Raw genomic sequence first — 21,126 nt, forward strand, 5'->3', positions numbered from 1 at the left:
AGTAAGATAGACAAGCGCAGACCAGTGAAGTTGTGGTTTGGCCGTAAACAATAGCCTGGGTATGGTGAATGTAGCAGTGCTACTTAATTGGACTGCAATCCCCAGCAGCCCTGCACCATTGGGCAGCTTTATATTTGCCATGGGAGGTTGTTTGGCGGAACAAGATAGGACGCTATCTTTAAAATGGAGCTGTAAGTTGCCGGGATGGGATCTGATCTTGTGTCCTTTTCATTCATTGCTTTCACTTCACAATTGGATTATAAGTACAGCCACCTGAGGATTACAACTAACTCTGGATTTTTTGTTTGTGTCCTATATAGTGCCTTTCATAATTGTCTCTCTATCTACCAATCTATTCAACAGGGACATCTATAAAACAGGGACAGAGTTGTTAGTTGTGATGTGCCATCTTTTGCAATGACAAATGAAATGCATTTTATTACTGAAATTGTTGGAATGACAAAAGCAATGCATTTTATTACATCAAATGTATATTATATAGTACCTTTCACTGCAGTGGACTGGCGCCCTGCCCGGGATTTGATCCTGCCTTACGCCCTGTGCGGGCTGGGTTTGGCACCAGCAGACCCCCGTGACCCTGTGTTAGGATATAGCAGGTTGGAAAATGGATGGATGGATAGTACCTTTCATATTTACCTATCTATTATATAGTGTCTTTAATAAAAATCTATCTATCTTCCTATCTATTCAATAAAACAGGGACAGTGTTATTGGTTGAGGTGTGCCATGTGTTGAAATGAAAAATGCAATGCATTTTATTACTAAAAATCCATCCATCCATTATCCAACCCGCTATATCCTAACTACAGGGTCATGGGGGTCTGGTGGAGCCAATCCCACCCAACACAGGGTGCAAGGCAGGAAACAAATCCCGGGCAGGGTGCTAGCCCACTGCATGGTACACACACAAACACACACACACCAAGCACACTCTAGGGACAATTTAGGATCGCCAATGCACCTAACCTGCATTTCTTTGGACTGTGAGAGGAAACCCACACAGACACGGGGAGAACATGCAAACTCCACGAAGAGAGGACCTGGGAAGCGAGCCCAGGTCTCCTTACTGCGAGGCAGCAGCGCTACCACCGTGCCACCCTCAATTGTAATTCAATGTCATATAATAATAAAACGTGAAAACTTCCAAGAGGGTAAATACTTTTAATAGGCACTGTAGCAGAACCATTTGACACCATGTGAAATGAACCAAAGTTATTAATTCTCAACTCTGTAAAATAATGAACCTTTCTCAATTTTCCATTTCAGGCAGGCACATGTCCAGTATATGTGTGTATACACGTTCAGTGAAGATTGCTTCCTACGCATGCCCAAAATAAACATAACATTCTCTTGACGTATACCGTGTTACTATAGTCTACAAAATGTGTAAGGTTCTTTCAGCATAGAATGCTTATCTGTGCCATGCAAAATGAATGTTTGGTTTTTGAAATAGCGAGCTTGGCAGTGTTTATTTACCGGAGATTTCTACATAAATAAACTAACAATATAAGAACCGCATGCATAAATGTAACACCGAAATATTAGTTCATTTTGAGAATAAACATGTTTACTTTAAAATTGTTTTCTTGTTTTTTGCTCTGATCCAAGGGTCACTTCACTCTTCTAGTAGACCCGAGAGAAGAAAAGAGCTAGAGATTTGTGGTAGGTCGCTACTAGTACTTTACTGCTCTTAGCACAAGTGCACCTTTGTTTATTAGCCCGACGAAAGGTCACTACTGGCAGGAGGGGGGCTTCTAAGGGGGACCAGCTTTACTGTAGTTAAGATTTTTTTTAGATTTGAAAAACAAGTAGTAATGATGACTGGGTGACGCAAATGAGAAAAATCTGCAACCATTCACTTCAAAGCTGGTTGATCCATTTTATTCATACCAGAATGAAGCAGTAGCAGGTGACGTCCCCTCCAATGGCCAACGATGTTGTTCTGCATGTTTTAGTTTCTGAGTATATTTTCAGTTCCGGCTACTGCTTTAATGAAAAGTTTATCAGCTGGTCAGCTCAGACAAATGACTTACATATCCTAATTACTTAAGTGGTCCTCAAAGGACCCAGCAGCACTTTTTCAAATGGAGACCTAATTAGCAACAGAAGTCCTGCACTACATGCGTGTCACTTTAAGAGTCATTTATGCATTTCTTTCATCATAAATGTTATCAGCATGCGTCCTCGGGATGCTGTGTGTTGTCTGGGGCAGAATTATGCAGTTTATTGCTATAAAAATGTAATCAAAAGAAATGCAAAATGAAAGATGAGTTTTACTATTAGCTTTGTACATGTGACTAAAATTAAAATGATTGTTTTATGCTATTTGATGTGTAATGGATTACATGGGAGGGTGTTGTTGTGACCCATAAAGGCCTAGAAATCCTGGCTGCCAGCTGAGGTGACTCATTCACTTCACACCAACTCTCCTGCCACCTACAGATTTAATGTTTGCCTCGCCTTGGAGTGACATTAACACCAACCCCTAGATCACCACCAGGGAGAAGTGTCGCCCTGATTATGCTGCGCTCACGTGCTACCAGACACATAGTAAATACGAGTTTCCGAGTCAGAAATTCCATGTGAATGCCCTACTGTTGTGATCCACGCACTCGAAATAGCCAAAGTGGTGTGTGGCCTTCAAAAATAACCAGGGAAAAGACTCTGTGCCTGTAATTGTCAAGCGTCTCACAATTATTCCTTGGAGCTGCAGTAAAAGTCTGATTGAGATGAGAATTTGTTCCTACTTAGATTAGGACATGAGCAAAGAGTAGGAGTTCCTGTTGGAGAGTGAATGATGGCACCATATTATAGCACCACGAGCTTCAAAATGGCACCAATGAAGGCATTATGTAGCTTTCTGACACTAATGCTAAGGCTTCACCACAAAGATAATAATAATAATAATAATAATTATAATAATAATAATTATAATTATAATAATAATAACAAAAACTACTGAATCAAAAACAAGTCCTGATATGATATGACATGACATAAGCACTTGTGTGGTTTAAAGTGCTAAAGGTTAATCAGTGTGTGTGTGTATGTGTGCCATTCATGGGGGACTGTTGTGGTTAGGGTCTATGTGTATGTGTATAGCTATGTATGCGTGTGTTCATCTTAAAATGCAACAGTAGACCAACCCGATAACGAATTTGACGAGAACACTTACCCTTGAGAAAACAGGTAAAGGGTAAGTAGAGGGAAATACTACGATAATACAGGAAGATATTTGCGGTTTCCGTTAACAACTATTAGTTTGGTTCTAAGGAAAAATCTGTGAACGACTGAGGCCGTGGGTCTACTGTACTAACAATGACGCATACTATTTAACAGAGAGAAACCTCCATCCATCCATTATCCAATCCGCTATATCCTACAGGGTCACGGAGGTCTGCTGGAGCCAATCCCAGCCAACACAGGGAGCAAGGCAGGAAACAAACCCCGGGCAGGGCGCGCACACACACAAACACACAAACACCCATACACTAGGGACAATTTAGAATCGCTCCAGCAGACCCCCGTGGCCAATGCACCTAACCTGCATGTCTTTGGACTGTGGGAGGAAACTGGAGTGCCCAGAGGAAACCCACACAGACACGGGGAGAACATGCAAACTCCACGCAGGGAGACCCAGGAAGCGAGCCTGGGTCTCCTAACTGTGAGGCAGCAGCGCTACCCACTGCGCCACCGTGCCGCCCACATAAGAGAACATGAGATCACAAAATACGACATGGCATAATATGAGGAGAGGTTGGGAACATGCACTGATATAACGTAAGATGATACATAAGATGATATAACGTGTTAACAGTCAGTCAGTCATTTTCCAGCTTGCTATATCCTAACACAGGGTCATGGGGGTCTGCTGGAGCCAATCCCAGCCAGCAAAGGGCACAAGGCAGAAACAAATCGCGGGCAGGGCACCAGCCCACCGCAGTGTGTTAACATATTATAACATAACATTTCATAGCATGTCATGACATTACATAATGCTAGATAACATATAGAATAACAAGTCAAGAAAGACGAAACAATTTATTTCTATAGCACATTTTCATCCAAAGAATATATCTCAAAGTGCTTTACAGGATACCATACCATACCATATCATATTTATTTGTTGAGTGCTTAAAAACACAGCATTACAACTGACTTAAAGAATTAAAACAGATATACTAAAAACAGGTCAGTGGACCAAATAAAATAGAGAAAATAGCAAAAGGCAAGTGGAAAATGAAACAGGTTAAGAATTAAAAGCCAATGTGAAGAAGAGCGTTTTTAGGCGAGATTTGAATGTGGCGACTGAGGCGGCTTGCCTAACCACTAAGGGCAGGGAGTTCCAGAACCTGGGTGCACAGACGGAGAAAGCCCTTTCACCACGAGCTTTAAAACGTGCCTTGGGAACGGTTAGGAGCAGCTGATCTGCGGATCTAAGAACACGAGGGGGATTGTGACGATGGAGCAAGACACTCAAATAGGCGGGGGCTAGACCATTTAATGCCTTATAGGTTAGGAGGAGAATCTTAAAATTGATTCTGAATCAAACCGGCAGCCAGTGTAGGGTTTTTAAAATCGGTGAAATGTGTTGGATTCTGCTACTTCCAGTTAGAAGCCTTGCAGCTGCATTTTGAGCCAGTTGGAGTCTAGAAAGCGTGGCTTTACTGATACCAAAAAGGCAGGAATTAGAGTAGTCAAGCCGGGACGTAATGAATGCATGGATTACTGATTCCAGGAGGTGGTTAGACAGAATAGGCTTGAGTTTGGCGATTCGCCTTAGATGGAAAAAGCAGGATTTTACTGTGCTGTTGACTTGAGCATCCATTTTCAGGATGTCAAAGAGAAAGTTATAGGAACAAAAATACAAATAAGATAAGGTAAGAATATTAATGAATAAGTAACAAAGAAAAAAACTCACTAAATCCATAAGATCTTAAAAAACATCGATATATAATAGTAGAAGAGCAGTGTTCTTATATAAAATATTATAATGTGAGTTTCTAATAAAAGAGTCTAGTGATAAGGTCAGATGACTAGTAGGAGAAAACAACAACAAAAACATTTGCAGGGAGTCAAGGGCAAAAGACCACCCAGCCACCCCCATGACCCCCCAAGTCATAATGCCTAACCTGAATGGGTGTAAATCCTTCCTCATTGTTTCCAGGTTCTGTCAGAGAGGATTTATCGCAGTCGGTCTCATGGACAGCTGGGCGTATGGGCATCACAGGCAACTGCCCAGTGTCTCGGTCAGGGGCTGGTGATGCAGATCACCTCCACAGAAGAACTAGAAAATCAAGCAGAGAGAAGTAGAGATGAGTAAAGATTGCAAATCCCTGAAGAATATGATAATTTGATGCCTATATGATCTATAAAGAGTACAACTAGGGTGGAGTGGTGGCTCCAAAGTTAGTGATCTGTGCTGGCAATCGGAAGGTTCCCGGTTCGAATCCCGTAAACACCAAAAGTGACTCTATTCCATTGGGCCCTTAACCTGTAATTGCTCCGTTCTGGTTATGACGTTAATCTGCATCCAGCCCTGGACGTAGGATCACCATCTTGCAGGGAAAACCTTGGGGGTTGGTGGCAGAAATGGCACTCCAGCCACCATAAAAAAAAAAAAAAACTTCACACTGTTCCATTCCATCTGAACTAGTGTGGTGCTGAGGTGTCACCTGTTGCATGGCTGCAATCAGGACCTAATCTGGGATCCTGAGTCAGTTTGTCATGAGGTGGGTGCGGCAATGCTCTGTATCAGTGTGTGCTCCTAACCTCTCTAAAATGTAGCTATGAAATGATTCAACTTTATTGTCATCGTACAGTTACAACGAAATGTAGTTATCACATACCCCTTGTGGTCAGAGCACAGGGTCAGCTATTGTACAGGGGGCCCTCCCTGGAGCAATTCCAGGTTAAGGGGTCAAGGGCCTGATGGAGTAGAGTCCCTTCTGGCAGTAACGGGGTTTAAACTGGCAACCTTCTGGACACCAGTGAAGATTGTTAACCTAAGAACCAGTGGGATTTTAGCCATTTTTTTTAAATGTTCCACAGTATTAGCCTGGCATATCTCTCTTAGTAAAGTATTCCAGATATTTGATGCATATCAGCAAAAGGCCACCACATCACTTTTAAGTCTATCTATCTATCTATCTATCTATCTATCTATCTATCTATCTATCTATCTATCTATCTATCTATCTATCTATCATATAGTGCCTTTCATATCTATCTATCTATTGTGGCGGACGGCCGGCTGCGCAACCCGGCCTAGACGCCTGAACAGAAGAAAGATGCAGCGTAGAGGTGCCCCAGATTCCTGCGGCCCATCATGGAATTCGTAGTTTGGCTTCACAGCCCTGCTGGGTGCCGTGGGTGCCGCCAGGGGATGCTGCCAGGAGACACGAGGCTTTATATTTTCCATATACCCCGGAAGTACTCCCAAGTAATGGGAATGGAAGGACAGAAGTACTTCCGGGCTGAAGAAAAATGTAATTCTCCATCTGACCTGGAAGTGTTGACAAACCTCGTGAACAGACCTTCTTAGTGATTTTATTCCATGGCTTGCGTACTGTCTATTGGGGAAAAGGTGAGCAACAGCGCCACCAAGCGTCCATTTTGTGACACTATCTATCTATCTATCTATCTATCTATCTATCTATCTATCTATCTATCTATCTTATAGTGCCTTTCATATCTATCTATCTATCTATCTATCTATCTATCTATCTATCTATCTATCTATCTATCTATTATATAGTGCCTTTCACATATCTATCTATCTATCTATCTATCTTTATTAAGGAGGATAAGAATAGTTGCACCAAATATTTGAAATATGTCCTAAATATTTAAATTCTTAATATTTTTGATTATAATTGAAATTTGTCATTTTTCACCCTCTGATAGAGTCACATTGAAGGCTAGGTTCTGAGTTAAAAATCAAAAATACATTACATTCATATTCATTGACCTTGGAACAGTCTATAATGATACCCTGCTTGATTATGTTGGACATTTGTCAGTTTTAATCTTCTGGGAGTGGCTCTTAGAGGCCTAGGACCACCGGTAAGGAATCGCATATAAAAATATTTTATTTGTGATTAGCAGCCTTGAAACAGAATAAAACAACACTCCACATACCTGTGCTACCAATCCCCATTTTTCCAAAGTTTTGTGAAAAGGAGTAACTTTGACCCCTTGTTTCCCATTAGTAGATGAACCCCTGAGGTCAGTTGCTGTGGTTTGTACAACTTCAAGTCTTCTTGATCATTTTTCCTGATCATTTTGGTTTACTTTTTAGCACAAAGGTATAATTTCCTGCGCAAAATATAGTTCAAAACAAATTAGTTTTTTGGGCCCAGAGAACCAAAATAGAGGTTAAATACAAAAAGCTTGATATCTTGCATAACTAGACATCAAGACGACTCGAATGGTATATCATATTATGGGATTTTTCTCATATCGGTGACTCAGGAGGTGCTGGACAAAACTAATTCTTATGAACACAATAATAAGCTACATATCTTAGGGGATGTGGGTGGAAAACTGGAGCACTTAGAGGTAAACCCACACATACACAGGGAGAACACGCAAACGTCAAATAAACATCACCAGGCATGGGATTCTTACAACTGTGAGATAGTAACACTTGAAATAATGAACTGGAAAAGTGTGTGTATGAATTCAATTTATTCTAAATGTTCTGGCATGCTGTCCAGGGATTGTTCATGCCTTTAGCCCTATGCATTATGGGATAGACTCTGGCTCTTCCATGACCCTGCTCAGGATAACACAGTTTTTGAAAATGGATGGATGGGCTGTCCTGGTTAGAAAATTGATGGGTGGCATGCTAGAGCTCAGAATTCACTCTTACAAATTGTGGTGGGGTAGCGTGGCTCCTTGAAGAACCTTTGCTTGACAAAGAACCTTGTGGGGTTCTTATCACACAAATTTGTTTCTTTGGGCTTTGAAAACGTTTCTAATATCTGGGCAAAAAAGACATTTTTAATGTCTAGTAGGCAACATGGCAGGGTACAACAGATCAAGAAAACCCGCACCTATCCATGCACCTCTCTCCTTTTAAAAACTTAGGGCACTTTTTAATTTTACAAATCTATTATCATCTAATTCATGATTATTTATAGTCTCCGTTATGGATTTGAAGGTTCTTTCTGGATCACTTAGGTGGATGATTCTTTTGGGAACCAAAAAGGGTGCCCCTATGGCATAGCTCTGAAGAACCACTCGGAAACTTTTAGTTTTTGGAGGTTTTTTTTTTCCAGTTCATTTTCGATGTAGCTGCCATTGTTATGAAAAAGTGTGTTATTGTGGTTACGGCTTTGGATCTCAAACCCTGAGGCTGTCAGTTCAAATTCCACTACTGTCACTGTGTGACCATGAGTAGGTCACCTAATCTGTATGTGCTTCAACTGGAAATGGAACCAACTGTATCTCTCAAGTGTTAGTTGCCTTCTGTGAAGGCGCCAACCAAGTAATAATAATACTAATAATAATCTGTCCTACCAAGTAATAATAATACTAATAATAATCTGTCCCCGACGCAAATCACTTGATCAATTGATCAGAGATTAGCCGCCCGCAGCCGATCGTCTTCCCAATGGATTCTGATTTGCGACCCCCACCGGCTAAAATGGGTTCATGCAGCCTGAGCGTTGGCCTGTCGGAAAGAACCTAGCGGGCCCCCTCCCTTTCCTTTACCCCGCCCTCAATATGATATTAAAAAATGGGCGGTCTGGAAACTATATGTGAAAATAAGAAACCTCAGGTCTTCACTCTGTGACAAAGGTTCACGGTGCTTACCTTTACGTTTTGTCTCGCAGTCACCTTTTTTTTTTGGAAAAAGTCGCTGAGAGCATTTGCCGGGAATCGCCCTTCTTTCCGAATTGTCCTCCTAAAATTACTGCGGATCTCTACCGAAATCAGACATGGGGAAAGTAAAAGGAGGAATGAAATGTGTGAAATACCTTCTGTTTTTCTTCAATTTCATGTTTTGGGTAAGTACGGGTTACCTTTCGGCTCGCACTTTGATAAATGAAAATAATAATAATAACACGTAGCGAAGGTGTTTACTTCTTGGATGTGAGCATTTTGGTGGAGAGCATCTTTGTATGAGGAAGCTGCGGGTTAGCAACAAGGCATTGCTTTATTTGCAGTTGTTTCTTTTTCTTTTTTAATGTAAAGGTGCAAAGTGAAAGCGAAATAAGAGACAGTAACGCCACTTGCATGGATTGCGTTTCGCCAACCTCGTTTGCTTGACATAGTCCGGGGTTACGTGCGTGTGTTTTAATCCTAGTGAGCCTGAATGCGGAGGCTGAGTTTGGCAAAGCGGACTTAAATCAAATTTTCCATAGAGGAAAAATTCATCCCCGGCTGCTGCTTGTGTTTGCTTAGTGTGTGTGCGCACTGCTCTGTTTTCTTTTGCGGCGACGTTCCGCTAAATCTAATAGAAAGCTGAAGTCCTAATCGCTCCTTTAAGGGGTATTTAAAATAAAAGAAGAACAAAATAAAAACAACAACACGTGAGCGGCGCTCTTTACAAGAGGGTGAAAGCAAGAAAAAAATTGTTACTTTATTGCCACCGGGAAGTCCACGTGATACTCCCTTTTTAACTTTGGATCTGTCGCCGAAATGTCTTAAACGCTTGTATAATGTGCTACTTGGTTACACGTGACTTTTTAAACCTCGATCTCAGAATTGTGCGAGCTCAAGGTGCGTGGGAAGACAATAATAAACATGCAAAAACAAAAAGAGGCAACTGACGAAAACGGATGAACAGGTTGGGCGTAGTGTGCTGCAGGTCGTTGGCTAGCGATTATGCAAATCAAATGAATACATGGAAATTTGATGTTTCAGAAACTCGATTAGGGCAAATTTACATAATGCACGTATGCATCCTGTATTTCAGCTCGCTGGTTTCCTGTCTTGCGCTTGGTTCCCTTAGTCGGAATAACCACAAAAACACACAAACATACCAACCGGGTGTTGCAGCATCATGTATGCATACTGCGCACAAAAGTTTGGAATCCCCCCAGAAAAGTTGCTGCTTTTTATAGAAATGAATGCTTTTTTTCATCAAGATACAATTAAACTGATATAAAAATGCAGCCTAGATATTACTGCTGTTGCTAGAGGCTCTTACTTCTTGAAATGACTGACCTAGTAGTATTAACATATGACTGCAATGCTCCATTTTCAGCAGCCATTCCTTCAGCTTAGGCTTAATTGGCCCAGTTTAAATGCTGATTGGTTATTAGAGAAACCTTTGGAATTGTGTTCGCACCCCCAATTATCATCTTCTGTTCAATAAAGCTAGTAAATTGTCTTGCAAGATACGGTCATTGCTCAGATTCACACATCTGGTTTCAAAAATGGCCAAAATGAAAGAGCTTTATGACAGTGCTTATAGAAATGATCACACCTATTTGAAGTAGTCGCTTGTTTTATCTTACAGCCTGACATCAAAATCCATTACAAATACTAATTCCAGCTTTATTAACACATTCAAGGGATGAAAAACAAGCAATAGGTCAAAAAAAAAAATAAATAGAATAATAGGGTTTGGAAAATTGATCAGTCCCCTGATTTAATACTTTGTAGATCCTCCGTTTGCTTTAATGACGGCCATCAGGATGTTTGGAATTTGTCTCTAGCAGCTTTAAGCACCTAGACTGGAAATTCTGAGGCCATTGTCCAAGTCAAGTCCAGCAGCTTTACTCTCACACCATCAATACACCATATTGCAGCACACAGTGGAACAAAATAACGTTCTCCAGGGCCACAGTGCAACACGTACATTAGCACAGGACAAGTGTAAGACAATTAAAGAACTACACCTTACTATAAATAGATGAATAAATAAAAAATATGTAAATGAGTAAATAGTAATACATTGAAAGTGATAGTAAAAAATAAATGAAAAGTGATAACGTTAGACAATGTATGCATGACGCAGCATTCAGATGCATTCAGTGACTAAGTTAACTGATATGAAAGTTGAAGCATTTTACATTTTTTATTTCAAGAGTTAGTTATTACACTTTTGTTTATTAAATAGTTTTGTAACAGTGAGTCATATTCAAAAGCAATAGAGATAATGGAATGCAATCGCATGTGTTTAGTTGACGACATTAAATGTGACACCTCACAATGGAGATAAGAAACGGAGCACAAAGAGGCTTGTGGGGGCTCAATAGCTTTCATACACAGCTATTAATATTCGTTTAAACACAGTCTTTTTTTGAAATTATATAAATAAGGGCTTGAAAAGTGAATATGAGTGGCACACAAATGAACAAGAAGGTCAGGGGCTGGGCACCAGAGATCAGGGGCTTGATCCACTGAAGCTCCCCACCTCCTAATGCCACTATCCATTTTGAAATCTGTCTTCTGTTTTTATCAGTTAGGGCAGCTGCACCTTTCCTGTGTTATTAATGAGTTCAAACACCATTTAGTTGCAGGTTGATAATGTCAGTTCTTCACAGTAATAATTTGCAGATAATATTGTTTAGTCTTAGACTTGCATAATTGCTTTCCTCTTCCATTTATGTCAAGAGAATTGACCTTTTTGTACTCTTAAGTCAGTAAGTCAATTGGCAAAAGAAATAATTAGCAGCAACTACTGGTTACTAATTAAGAATGGGGTTGGAATGAAAACTTGCAGGCATAGTAGGACCCCTGCACTAATCTATAGGAATTTTATTTATAACTGCTGGGTTTGAGTGTTACTCCTATCTGTCTGTCTATATATCTATCTATCTTATTTCAATGCATAAAGAACAGTATTATATATATTTACACACACACACACATAGAGGGGGACAAAAAATGTAAACACACTTTCATAATTGTTATCTCCGGACTTTTCTGAAGTTGTATTGAATTACGTCAACAACGTGTGGTGTGATGTTATTTCAGAAGATGTCATTACTCGCATGAATGAAACCTGCTACACTGGCTGTGCTTTGAGAAGAAACTGAATTTGCATGCACGTAAGTCTCATTGGACACTTTGGCCAACGTCATTCAAGGAGTAGTTTGCCGTAATCAGAAGTGTCTGGATGCTCATGGTAACCATTTTGAGCACCTGTTGTAAACGTAGAAGTCAAAAGTGACTTAAATTCATCCCTTGATATCTGTCTAAATTTAATATCGCAACTTTAATGTGGGTTTTTCTTTTGTTGAAGTGTGTATACATTTTTGGTCCCCTCTGTGTGTATGTATGTGTGTATAAATATACATACTGTAACAAGACCACTAGGGGGCGTGCCAGCCACCCATCCCGACACAGACAGATACTACAGCAGGGGTCCTCAACGTCGGTCCTGGGGACCCCCTGCAGCTGCGGGTTTTTGTTCCAACCAGCTTCTGTTTTAATTGGTATTTTGGGCTAATTAAGTAAACTGTTATTTCCCAGATTATGTGTGGAACACTATAAAAAAGAGAAAACTAAGTTTATACATACACACACACACACACACACACATACACATATATGTATATATATATGTATATGTGTGCATGTGTGTGTGTGTGTGTGTGTATATATATAATACATATATAATACATACACATACACACATACATACATACATACACACATATACATATATATATGTGTGTGTGTATGTATGTATGTATGTATGTGTGTGTGTATGTGTATGTATTATATAATTGTAAAAGAGAGATCAAAAACACACATAAAGGTTTGGGGTTTCCGGCCCTGTATACTGAAAAATTATCCTCAATAAACAAAATATTCCAGTCAAAAAAATACATGAACAAACAGTATATTGTTGACAGTCAAAGATGGCGTTGGAGGAGTATTTATGTAGGAGGGGCCGGAAGTGGAGGAATGCTGGGTAGGAGCCGTGGTGGATGATGGGATTGCTGACGTCATGGGTAATGGACAGAGGAAGGACGGAAGTAGTGCACTGCGGGAAGCTGTAGGAGGTAGAATCATGGCGGTGGTGCGTCTTTTTTTCTGTAAGAGACAAAGAGAAAGGTTAGTACCCGCCACTCCCTCCTGGCGTATGACTTCCCCGATCGTATTAAGGTCCGTCCGCGGCCCCCTACTCGCTCGTGTGTGACTATATATATATATATATATATATATATATATATATATATATATATATAATGTATATGCTAGACATTAAGCCCGTTACAATAACGGGCGCTAGAACAGTAGTGTATAATCATTAGTAGGGACAGTCTATATTAAATGGCAAGGGACCCTGTATGTGGCTGTAATATGCGTCACTGTATTGTGTGCCTTTAATTTTCTCTCTCAGTAATACTGGTTTGTATTTCCGTGAAATGCCTGTAATTTTGTCTGACAGTAATACAGTGGAACCTCGGTTCACGACCATAATTCGTTCCAAAACTCTGGTCGTAAACCGATTTGGTCGTGAACTGAAGTAATTTCCCCCATAGGATTGTATGTAAATACAATTAATCCGTTCCAGACCATACGAACTGTATGTAAATATATATTTTTTTAAGTTTTTAAGCACAAATATAGTTAACTATACCATTGAATGCACAGCGTAATAGAAAACTAAATGTAAAAACATTGAATAACACTAAGAAAACCTTGAACAACAGAGAAAACTAACACTGCAAGAGTTCACGCTATTGCCTTATGACCCGCTCCCTAAAAACACTTTTTTCTTAATGAGTTTTAAGTACAGGGAAAAAAATGAACATTTGAAAAATCCATAATTTAATAAACAACCAAGAAAGGTAACATTGCAACAATGCACGTGCACGCCTGTGTGCACTTTGAGCTACTTTTTGTATGAAAATGTGCTATATAAATAAATGTTGTTGTGGTGTTGTGTGTGTGGTTCACCAGAAGACACACACACACGGACACCTGGACGTACACAGGGGTTTTATTAAAGAGGATATATATAGATAGATATATAGATAGATAATTAAAATATACTAGTCAGTTACTGTATATAGGAATAATGTTGTTTTCTTTTCTTTTTAGCAATATATCCATCTTGATTTTCATTCTACTTTTCCAGGTGTTCTAATTGTTTAATTAATACATCATTTACTACCATATTTAGTTAGTCTGATGCTAAAGTAGTTGCAGCCTTTCATGATTCAGTGTCGTTTGCCTGGGTGTCTGCTCTGCTCATTTTTAATTGCCATTAATAAGATACACTGAAGGAAGCAAACTGCACAGAGAAAGGGTGAAATATAATGAAAGCAACAAAAGGAAGTTAAGCATTTAAATCTATAGCAAAAGCAGAAATAATTCTAAATGTAAAAATCACACCTCTGTGCTTTGTTAAATTAGAATATGAGAAGAGAAAATTTATACCAGTTAATTAATTTAAATCATTTGTCACTGATTATAAATCTGGTTGGAACAAAAACCTGAAGCCACAGTGGCTCCCCAGGACTGACTTTGAGAACCCCTGCACTAGAGGAACACTTATAAAAATGCATGTTTTTTTATTCTCTTTTCTTCGGGGGGAGGGCATTGCCCACAGGCACAACACAGTCCCAATAAGCACAATAGCACACACTACTTATAGTAAATCTCTTCTCCTCCACCCCTCTCTGGCAAGCACTGTCAGTGGTGGCTGTTAGCTCCATTTATATCCCACCCAGAAGTGCTCCAGGTGTTTGATACCCCATTTCCGTCTGTACATGGGCTCAGGAACCACTGTAGGGCCCAATCCCAACAGGGTTGTAGAGAACTCCACCTCCCATGGAGCCCTGCGGGAATCCAAGGCACTACTGCCACCCAGGGGGCTGCCATCCAGTGTCCTGGGTGAGGTATTGTTCAGTCCATGCTTGTTTCCCTGGACCATATAAAGTATATATATATATATATATATATATATATATATATATATATATATATATATATATATATATATATAATAAAATTTCAGAAAGCATCATTTTTCCCTACTTGTATCTACCTGAATGTCCATTTTGGAACATGTGCAGAAGCAAAGCACAACTGGCACATTAATAACCCTGATTTAAGAATAAAGCTTTTTAACATCAGTTACACAATACACGGTAATGTGCAATGAACTTGTTTTAAAAAAAAAAAACAAACAAAAAAAATGGGTGTCAAGGGGTGTTTGAAATTTGCACATAGTGTTTCTACAAATATATAATGGGTACTTAATTGATCCCATTGGAAACTGAGTTGAAACAACAGTAAAAAGAAATCAAAATGCACTCAACATGAAAGATTAGAATGATATAGAACATTGTCTTGCTAAAGGTTACACCGTTAAAGGATGTTTCATAATTAAGACCTCTAATGGTGCATCATGGAGCACTATGAAGAATACTGCATGCACTTTTCAGGCTGTGCGGAGGTGTCCTGCAGTGACGGTGAGGAATTTATTGGTCATGACCAGCAGATAATCCAACATCTTTCTCTCTGATTCTTCCGCCACAGTGTCCAGGGTAGTGCTCAGCTAAACAAGTGGTTCCTTTTAAATAGGGGTGGCACAGTGGTTAGTGCTGCGGCCGCCTCACACATCTTACCTGCTAGTCTGAATCCTACGTCCGGTCCCTGTCTGTATGGTGTTTGCAGGTTCAGTGGTTGATTGGTGACTTCAGACTGGCCCGGTTGAGTAGAACCTGTGATGGACTTGTGCTCTGTCTTAGGTTGGCTCCTGTCTGGTGCCCTGTGCTGCTGTGGTAGGCTCCAACTGCTTGTGACTCTTTAATTAAATTAACTGTGTTTGAGAAAACAGTTATTTTTTCTAATAATTCTATCAAGTTTTAGTTTGGAAAACAGATCTTTTATAATTAGCAATTCAATGTGACGGCTAAAATGAAATGAAGCAAGTGAGATTATTCTGTATTAGTCATATGCAGTTTGTACAGCATTAAAATAAACTCTCCTTGGAGAATAATTATACTGTTCAGCTTTATCGAGTGATAGAATTGTTTAATCTGTTTTGTAAGTATCATTAGTCAACACTGTCACAATATTATTTAAACAAAAGGCAGTGTGTTAACTTATTTAATCAGATATGCTCTACTGTCTTGTAAAGCTCATGTCACATTAGGGCCGGTTTATACTTCACGCTCAGAACGCGTACGCGCCCGCATCATGGCTGCCACGCGTTCTCAGCGTTCATTTCATGCATCCTCTGAGCAGGTCCTCAGAAATCCACGCGGCGCGTTCACGAGTTGCAGTACCACCAAAAAGTCGGGGGTGCAGTGTGATCAAGTCTTAATGTGACATCAGAGTCTCTGTTTACTATCTACATGTGACAGAAAGCCTCTTTGCGGATCCTACGAGACTGGTGTGCGCTCTTCAATGTTTGATGAATTGTTCGATGTGGTGAAGCAAAATGCCAACATACAGATGTATTTGTGGTGCTTTTATATTCAAGCATCGCCTATTCTTGATCGTAATGACACAATACATTTTAAAAGTCTCACATACCATCTTTTGTGCCGTCCTTTTTTTGTTTTGCAACTTCACAATAGCAACATAATGTACAGCGCTGTATTTGAGCCACTAAGAAAAAAAATTAAGGGCCTAGTGAAAACGTGTATTTTTTTGATTAAAGTGGAAATTTCAACTTTAATCTCAAAATGTCCACTTTAACCTCGTGGTTTACTTTATCATTAAAGCAGACCGTCGTAAACGTCATCCCAGTTTTTAATCGCTACAGCAAGCAGCAATAAATCACCACACAGAACACATTAAATGTATGATATTCCAACTCTCTGCAAATTTAGAATCTTTAGATTTATACTTGATATAACTTTCATCCATCCATCCATTATCCAACCCGCTACATCCTAACTACAAGGTCACGGGGGTCTTGATGAAATGCATTAAAGGGTGTGTGTTACATTTTACAGATACATTGTTAATTTCGTTTAAATAATGAATACTGTTAATGATCACACACATGGGGGTGACACGGTGGCAGAGCGGTAGCACTGCTGTCTCGCACGGAGTCACGTCACTGGTATTCCCTGCTTGGATTCCACACTGTGCTCCAGTTTCCTTCCAATGATTTGCAGATTTTGGGACTTGGTGCCGTTAAAATGACGCTAGTGTATGTGAGTGCTTGTATTCAACTTGCGATGAGCTGAGGCCTCGTCCAGGGACTGTTTCTCACTCGTGCGCAATGCTTGCTGGAATGGACACATCCCTGGATTGATGGATTTAATCACTAAACATTCTTTTCAGAGATATTGCGGTAAGGTGTCATCCGAATTTAATGGGTGTTCTAGGCAATTTACAATACAGAGAAGCTGAACCTGTTCTCACTGTGATAATATCTCCCACTGCTACCTGCTGGATTCCTCCAGATTTACGTACACGCAAGTACATACAGTAAAACGCTTGTGTAGCAGGAGCGTCCACTGCAGCACGTGTCACGTCGCGTGAAGTATAACCCTGGCCTTAGACCTTTTCCAGCGGTTTTCAGTCGTAGCCTTCATTTTACATAATTTTAGCCAGTTGGATGCAGCTTGCTGCGTGCTGCCGTGATGTGACATACCTAACGACTGACACCAACTAGTCTGCGACTGGCTAGGGCACATTCAGACCTCTGATTTTTCAGAGGGGCGGGCTTTATGTGGGAGAGCTGACAACCAAATGAACCAATGAATGCTCATCAGTAAGTACAGGGTTGCCATTTGATGCTCAATCTTTTCCCAAAGAATTGCTTTAGAAACGATCAAAGGCCTGGCATAACAGCACTGACACAGATATTTATACCATTTTTAAAATTCTGAAGGAAGAGCTGATAATGATCTAGTTTTTTATAAAGTTGGACTATGGAGGATAAATATACCTCCCAACAAATAGCAATTAAGATATGGAGAAAGTGTGGGTGTTTGTGTGTGCATGTGTATTCAGTAATTGCTTACATCTACCAGATAAGCTTCCCCTAAATCACTGTGGGAAGAATAAACATGTAGGTTGTTTAGATAGTAAAAATAAATGAAGAGAAAGCTGAATTATTACCAAGTGTCTCATGCTGCCACAGAGACTCATTACCTCTGTATCAATCAATCAATCTCTATATGGCGCTGCTGACTTAGAGGATCCCCACAAAGTGCACTAGAAAGCTATAAAGAACAGAAGCTCAAGATAAGAAGATGCAATACAGCAAAATCCAAATAAAATATCAGTCACAGAGTAATTTGTTATTCAGTACCCAGGTTAGAGCATTCAAAATGTTACAAAAGAATGAACTGAATGTACAAAGAAGCTGCCTTACAGTAAGAATTTAATGGCGGCGTTGTCATATTTATAGCAGTTTTAAATGTTTTCACAGAACAGGCAGGTACACAAGGATTCTAACATAGAAAGACAAAAAAAAAACCAAAAAAAACGGCAACTAATAGATAAACCCAAAACAAATATTGGAAATGGGCATCCCAAGCTTTATGTAAAGCATTCTGTATTTTGTGAGCCATGGAGATACACTTCTGTTACACACTTCTGTTATACTATTACTGTATAAGCTGCACTAAAGGAACACTTTGAAAATGCATCAGATCTCAATCCTGCTGGATATATCTGCTGATATGGACTGATATGGTAATGTGCTAGGAACAAAAGGATGCCACATCGCTTGATGGAAATGAAAATGATCAACCTACAGAGGGCTGAATTCAAAGACACCCTGAAAATCAAAGTGAAACAAATGATGCGGCAGGCAGGCAGGCAGGCGAGTCCATTTTGCTGAAATTTCTTTGCAGCAACTCTAAATCATACTCAGTATTTTGTATGGACCCCATGTGCTTGTATGCATGCCTGACAACGTCCTAATGAAATGACGGATGGTGTGCTGGGGGATCTTCTCCCAGATCTGGACCTGGGCATCACCAAGCTCCTGGTCAGTCTGAGGTGTTACCTGGTGGCGTAGTATGGACTGAAACATAATGTCCCACCTAGAGGTGTTCTATTGAATTGTGGTCAGGCGAGTGAGCATGGGGGCCAGTCAACGTTATCGATTCCTTCATCGTCTAGGAACTGCCTGCATACTCTCATCACATGAGGCCGGGAATTGCTGTGCAGCAGGAGGAGCCCAGGACCCACTGCACCAGCACAGGGTCTGACAATGAGTCCAAGGATTTCATCCCGATTTACTTAATGGCAGTCAAGGTGCCATTGTCCAGTCTGTGCATCCCTCCATGGATATGCCTCCCCAGACCATCACTGACCCACCACCAAACTGCTCATGCTGAACGATGTTACAGACAGCACAACGTTCTCCATGGCTTCTCCAGACCCTTTCAGGTCTGTCACAATTGCTCAGGGTGAACCTGCTCTCATCTGTGAAAAGCGCAGGGCACCAGTGGTGGACCTGTCAATTCTGATATTCTATGGTAATTGCCAATTGAGCTCACTAGAGAATGTCAGGCCCACAGGCCACCCTCATGGTCTGTTTCTGATTGTTTGGTCAGAGACATTCACACCAGTGGCCTGCCTGCTGGAGGTCATTTTGTAGGCTCTGCCAGTGCTCATCCTGTTCCTACTTGCCCAAAGGTGCAGATACCAGTGGGTCCTGCTGATGGGTTAAGGACCTTCTATGATGGACCCTGTCCAGCACTCCTAGAGTAACTCCCTGTCTCCTGGAATCTCCTCCATGCCCATGAGACTGTGCTGGGAGACATAGCAAACCTTCTGGCAATGGCATGTATTGATGTGCCATCCTGGAGAAGTTGGACTACCTGTGCCACCTCTGTAGGGTCCAGGTATTGCCTCATGCTACCAGTAGTGACACTGACTGTAGCCAAATGAAAAACGAATGAAAAAACAGATGAGGAGGGAAAAATGTCAGTGGCCTCCACCTGTTAAGCCATTCATTCCTGTTTTGGGGGTCATCTCATTGTTGCCCCTCTAGTGCACCTCTTGTTCATTTCATTAACACCAAAGCAGGTGAAACTGATTAACAAGCCCCTCTGCTACTTAACTGATCCAATCAACAGCCCACTAGTTTCATTGACTTGATGCTGTACTCTCATTAAAAAGTGCTCCTTTAATTTTTTTGAGCAGTATATTTTATTATCGTTTCTTCTCCATTGCCCTTAAAATATAAATCGGGGGTTCCCAACCTGTGAACCAGAGAGTGTGAGATGGCATTTCATGGGGTTCGACAAAGAGGAAGGCTGTGTTGCGAGTTGTTGAGTGAGATGCGTTGTTCGATTTTATTGTGGTACAGTTGTTGTCTTGAGGTGTGCCATCATTTGTAAGTCATTTATTAGTTGCTACTCCTGTTCAATGATATGAAAAGAATCGTCATTGTGCATAATTGTCACTTGTGAATGAGCCGTAGAAATGCATGTTCTCAGAGGTTTCTTTCTGCAGGAGTTGCGTTCTTGAAAGCACATAACATTTTTTTGAAAGAATGGAATTTGGACTTCATAATGATCTGTAGAGAAGGGCGCAATCTTGTATTTTCTGTGCAAGTGCTGATCATGAAACGTCACTGATTTCGAAGTTTGGTTGACATTTTTTGCCTTTTGGAGATAAAGGGGACTGAATTGGATGCGATGCCTGCTGCTTACACTCAACCCATCACTGCTACTGGCAGGTCCTGAAAGTAGCAAAGCAATTTTAACAGTGCAGCGCATCTGTTTTTGAACTGCATTGCAGGTGTTATGTGGGGGACAAAGCTTGTGTTTCATTGCTTAGCGGTGCGCTGATACCTGTTGCTTTATGGGAGGCTCCAATCCCCTAAACCGATCGATCGTTGATTATTTCTCATTTCCTTGCGGGAAACGCCAACCACTGGATTGTCAATCTAAACTTCACGGGGGGCACATTTGCAATGAGATTTATAAAGGTAAATTGCTCAATTTGTATTTAAATTTTATGCACAGAGTTAAAAGCTTATTGTTTTTCTTAGTTCAATTTATTCACCTGCAGTACTGTTTGTGTTTCAATTTGTAGTTCAAAAATTAGAAATTTGACTTCTTCATCTTCAAATGTGGTAATACCTTTGTAGGGTGTGTCAACATAAAATCAAACATTTTCTAGACGCATGGGGTATACAAAAGGTTGGGGAGGACTGATGTAAATCGATCAAAATGATTCGGATATTTGCCATCTTCCAGGGCA

At 40.5% G+C, this 21,126-nt stretch overlaps 1 protein-coding gene across 1 annotated transcript in view; it reads left to right on the forward strand.

Moving 5' to 3' along the window:
- Nucleotides 1–8,771: 8,771 nt before the first annotated feature.
- The window catches only part of tspan2a (tetraspanin 2a), a 193,511-nt gene continuing 181,156 nt past the window's right edge, over nucleotides 8,772–21,126 (forward strand). Inside the window, exon 1 of the mRNA XM_039749344.1 lies at nucleotides 8,772–9,035. Coding sequence (XP_039605278.1) covers nucleotides 8,967–9,035 — 69 coding nt within the window. The 5' untranslated portion in view covers nucleotides 8,772–8,966. The remainder of the gene's footprint in view (nucleotides 9,036–21,126) is intronic.

This window comes from Polypterus senegalus, chromosome 3 (assembly GCF_016835505.1).
Source record: "Polypterus senegalus isolate Bchr_013 chromosome 3, ASM1683550v1, whole genome shotgun sequence".
Taxonomy (NCBI): domain Eukaryota; kingdom Metazoa; phylum Chordata; class Cladistia; order Polypteriformes; family Polypteridae; genus Polypterus; species Polypterus senegalus.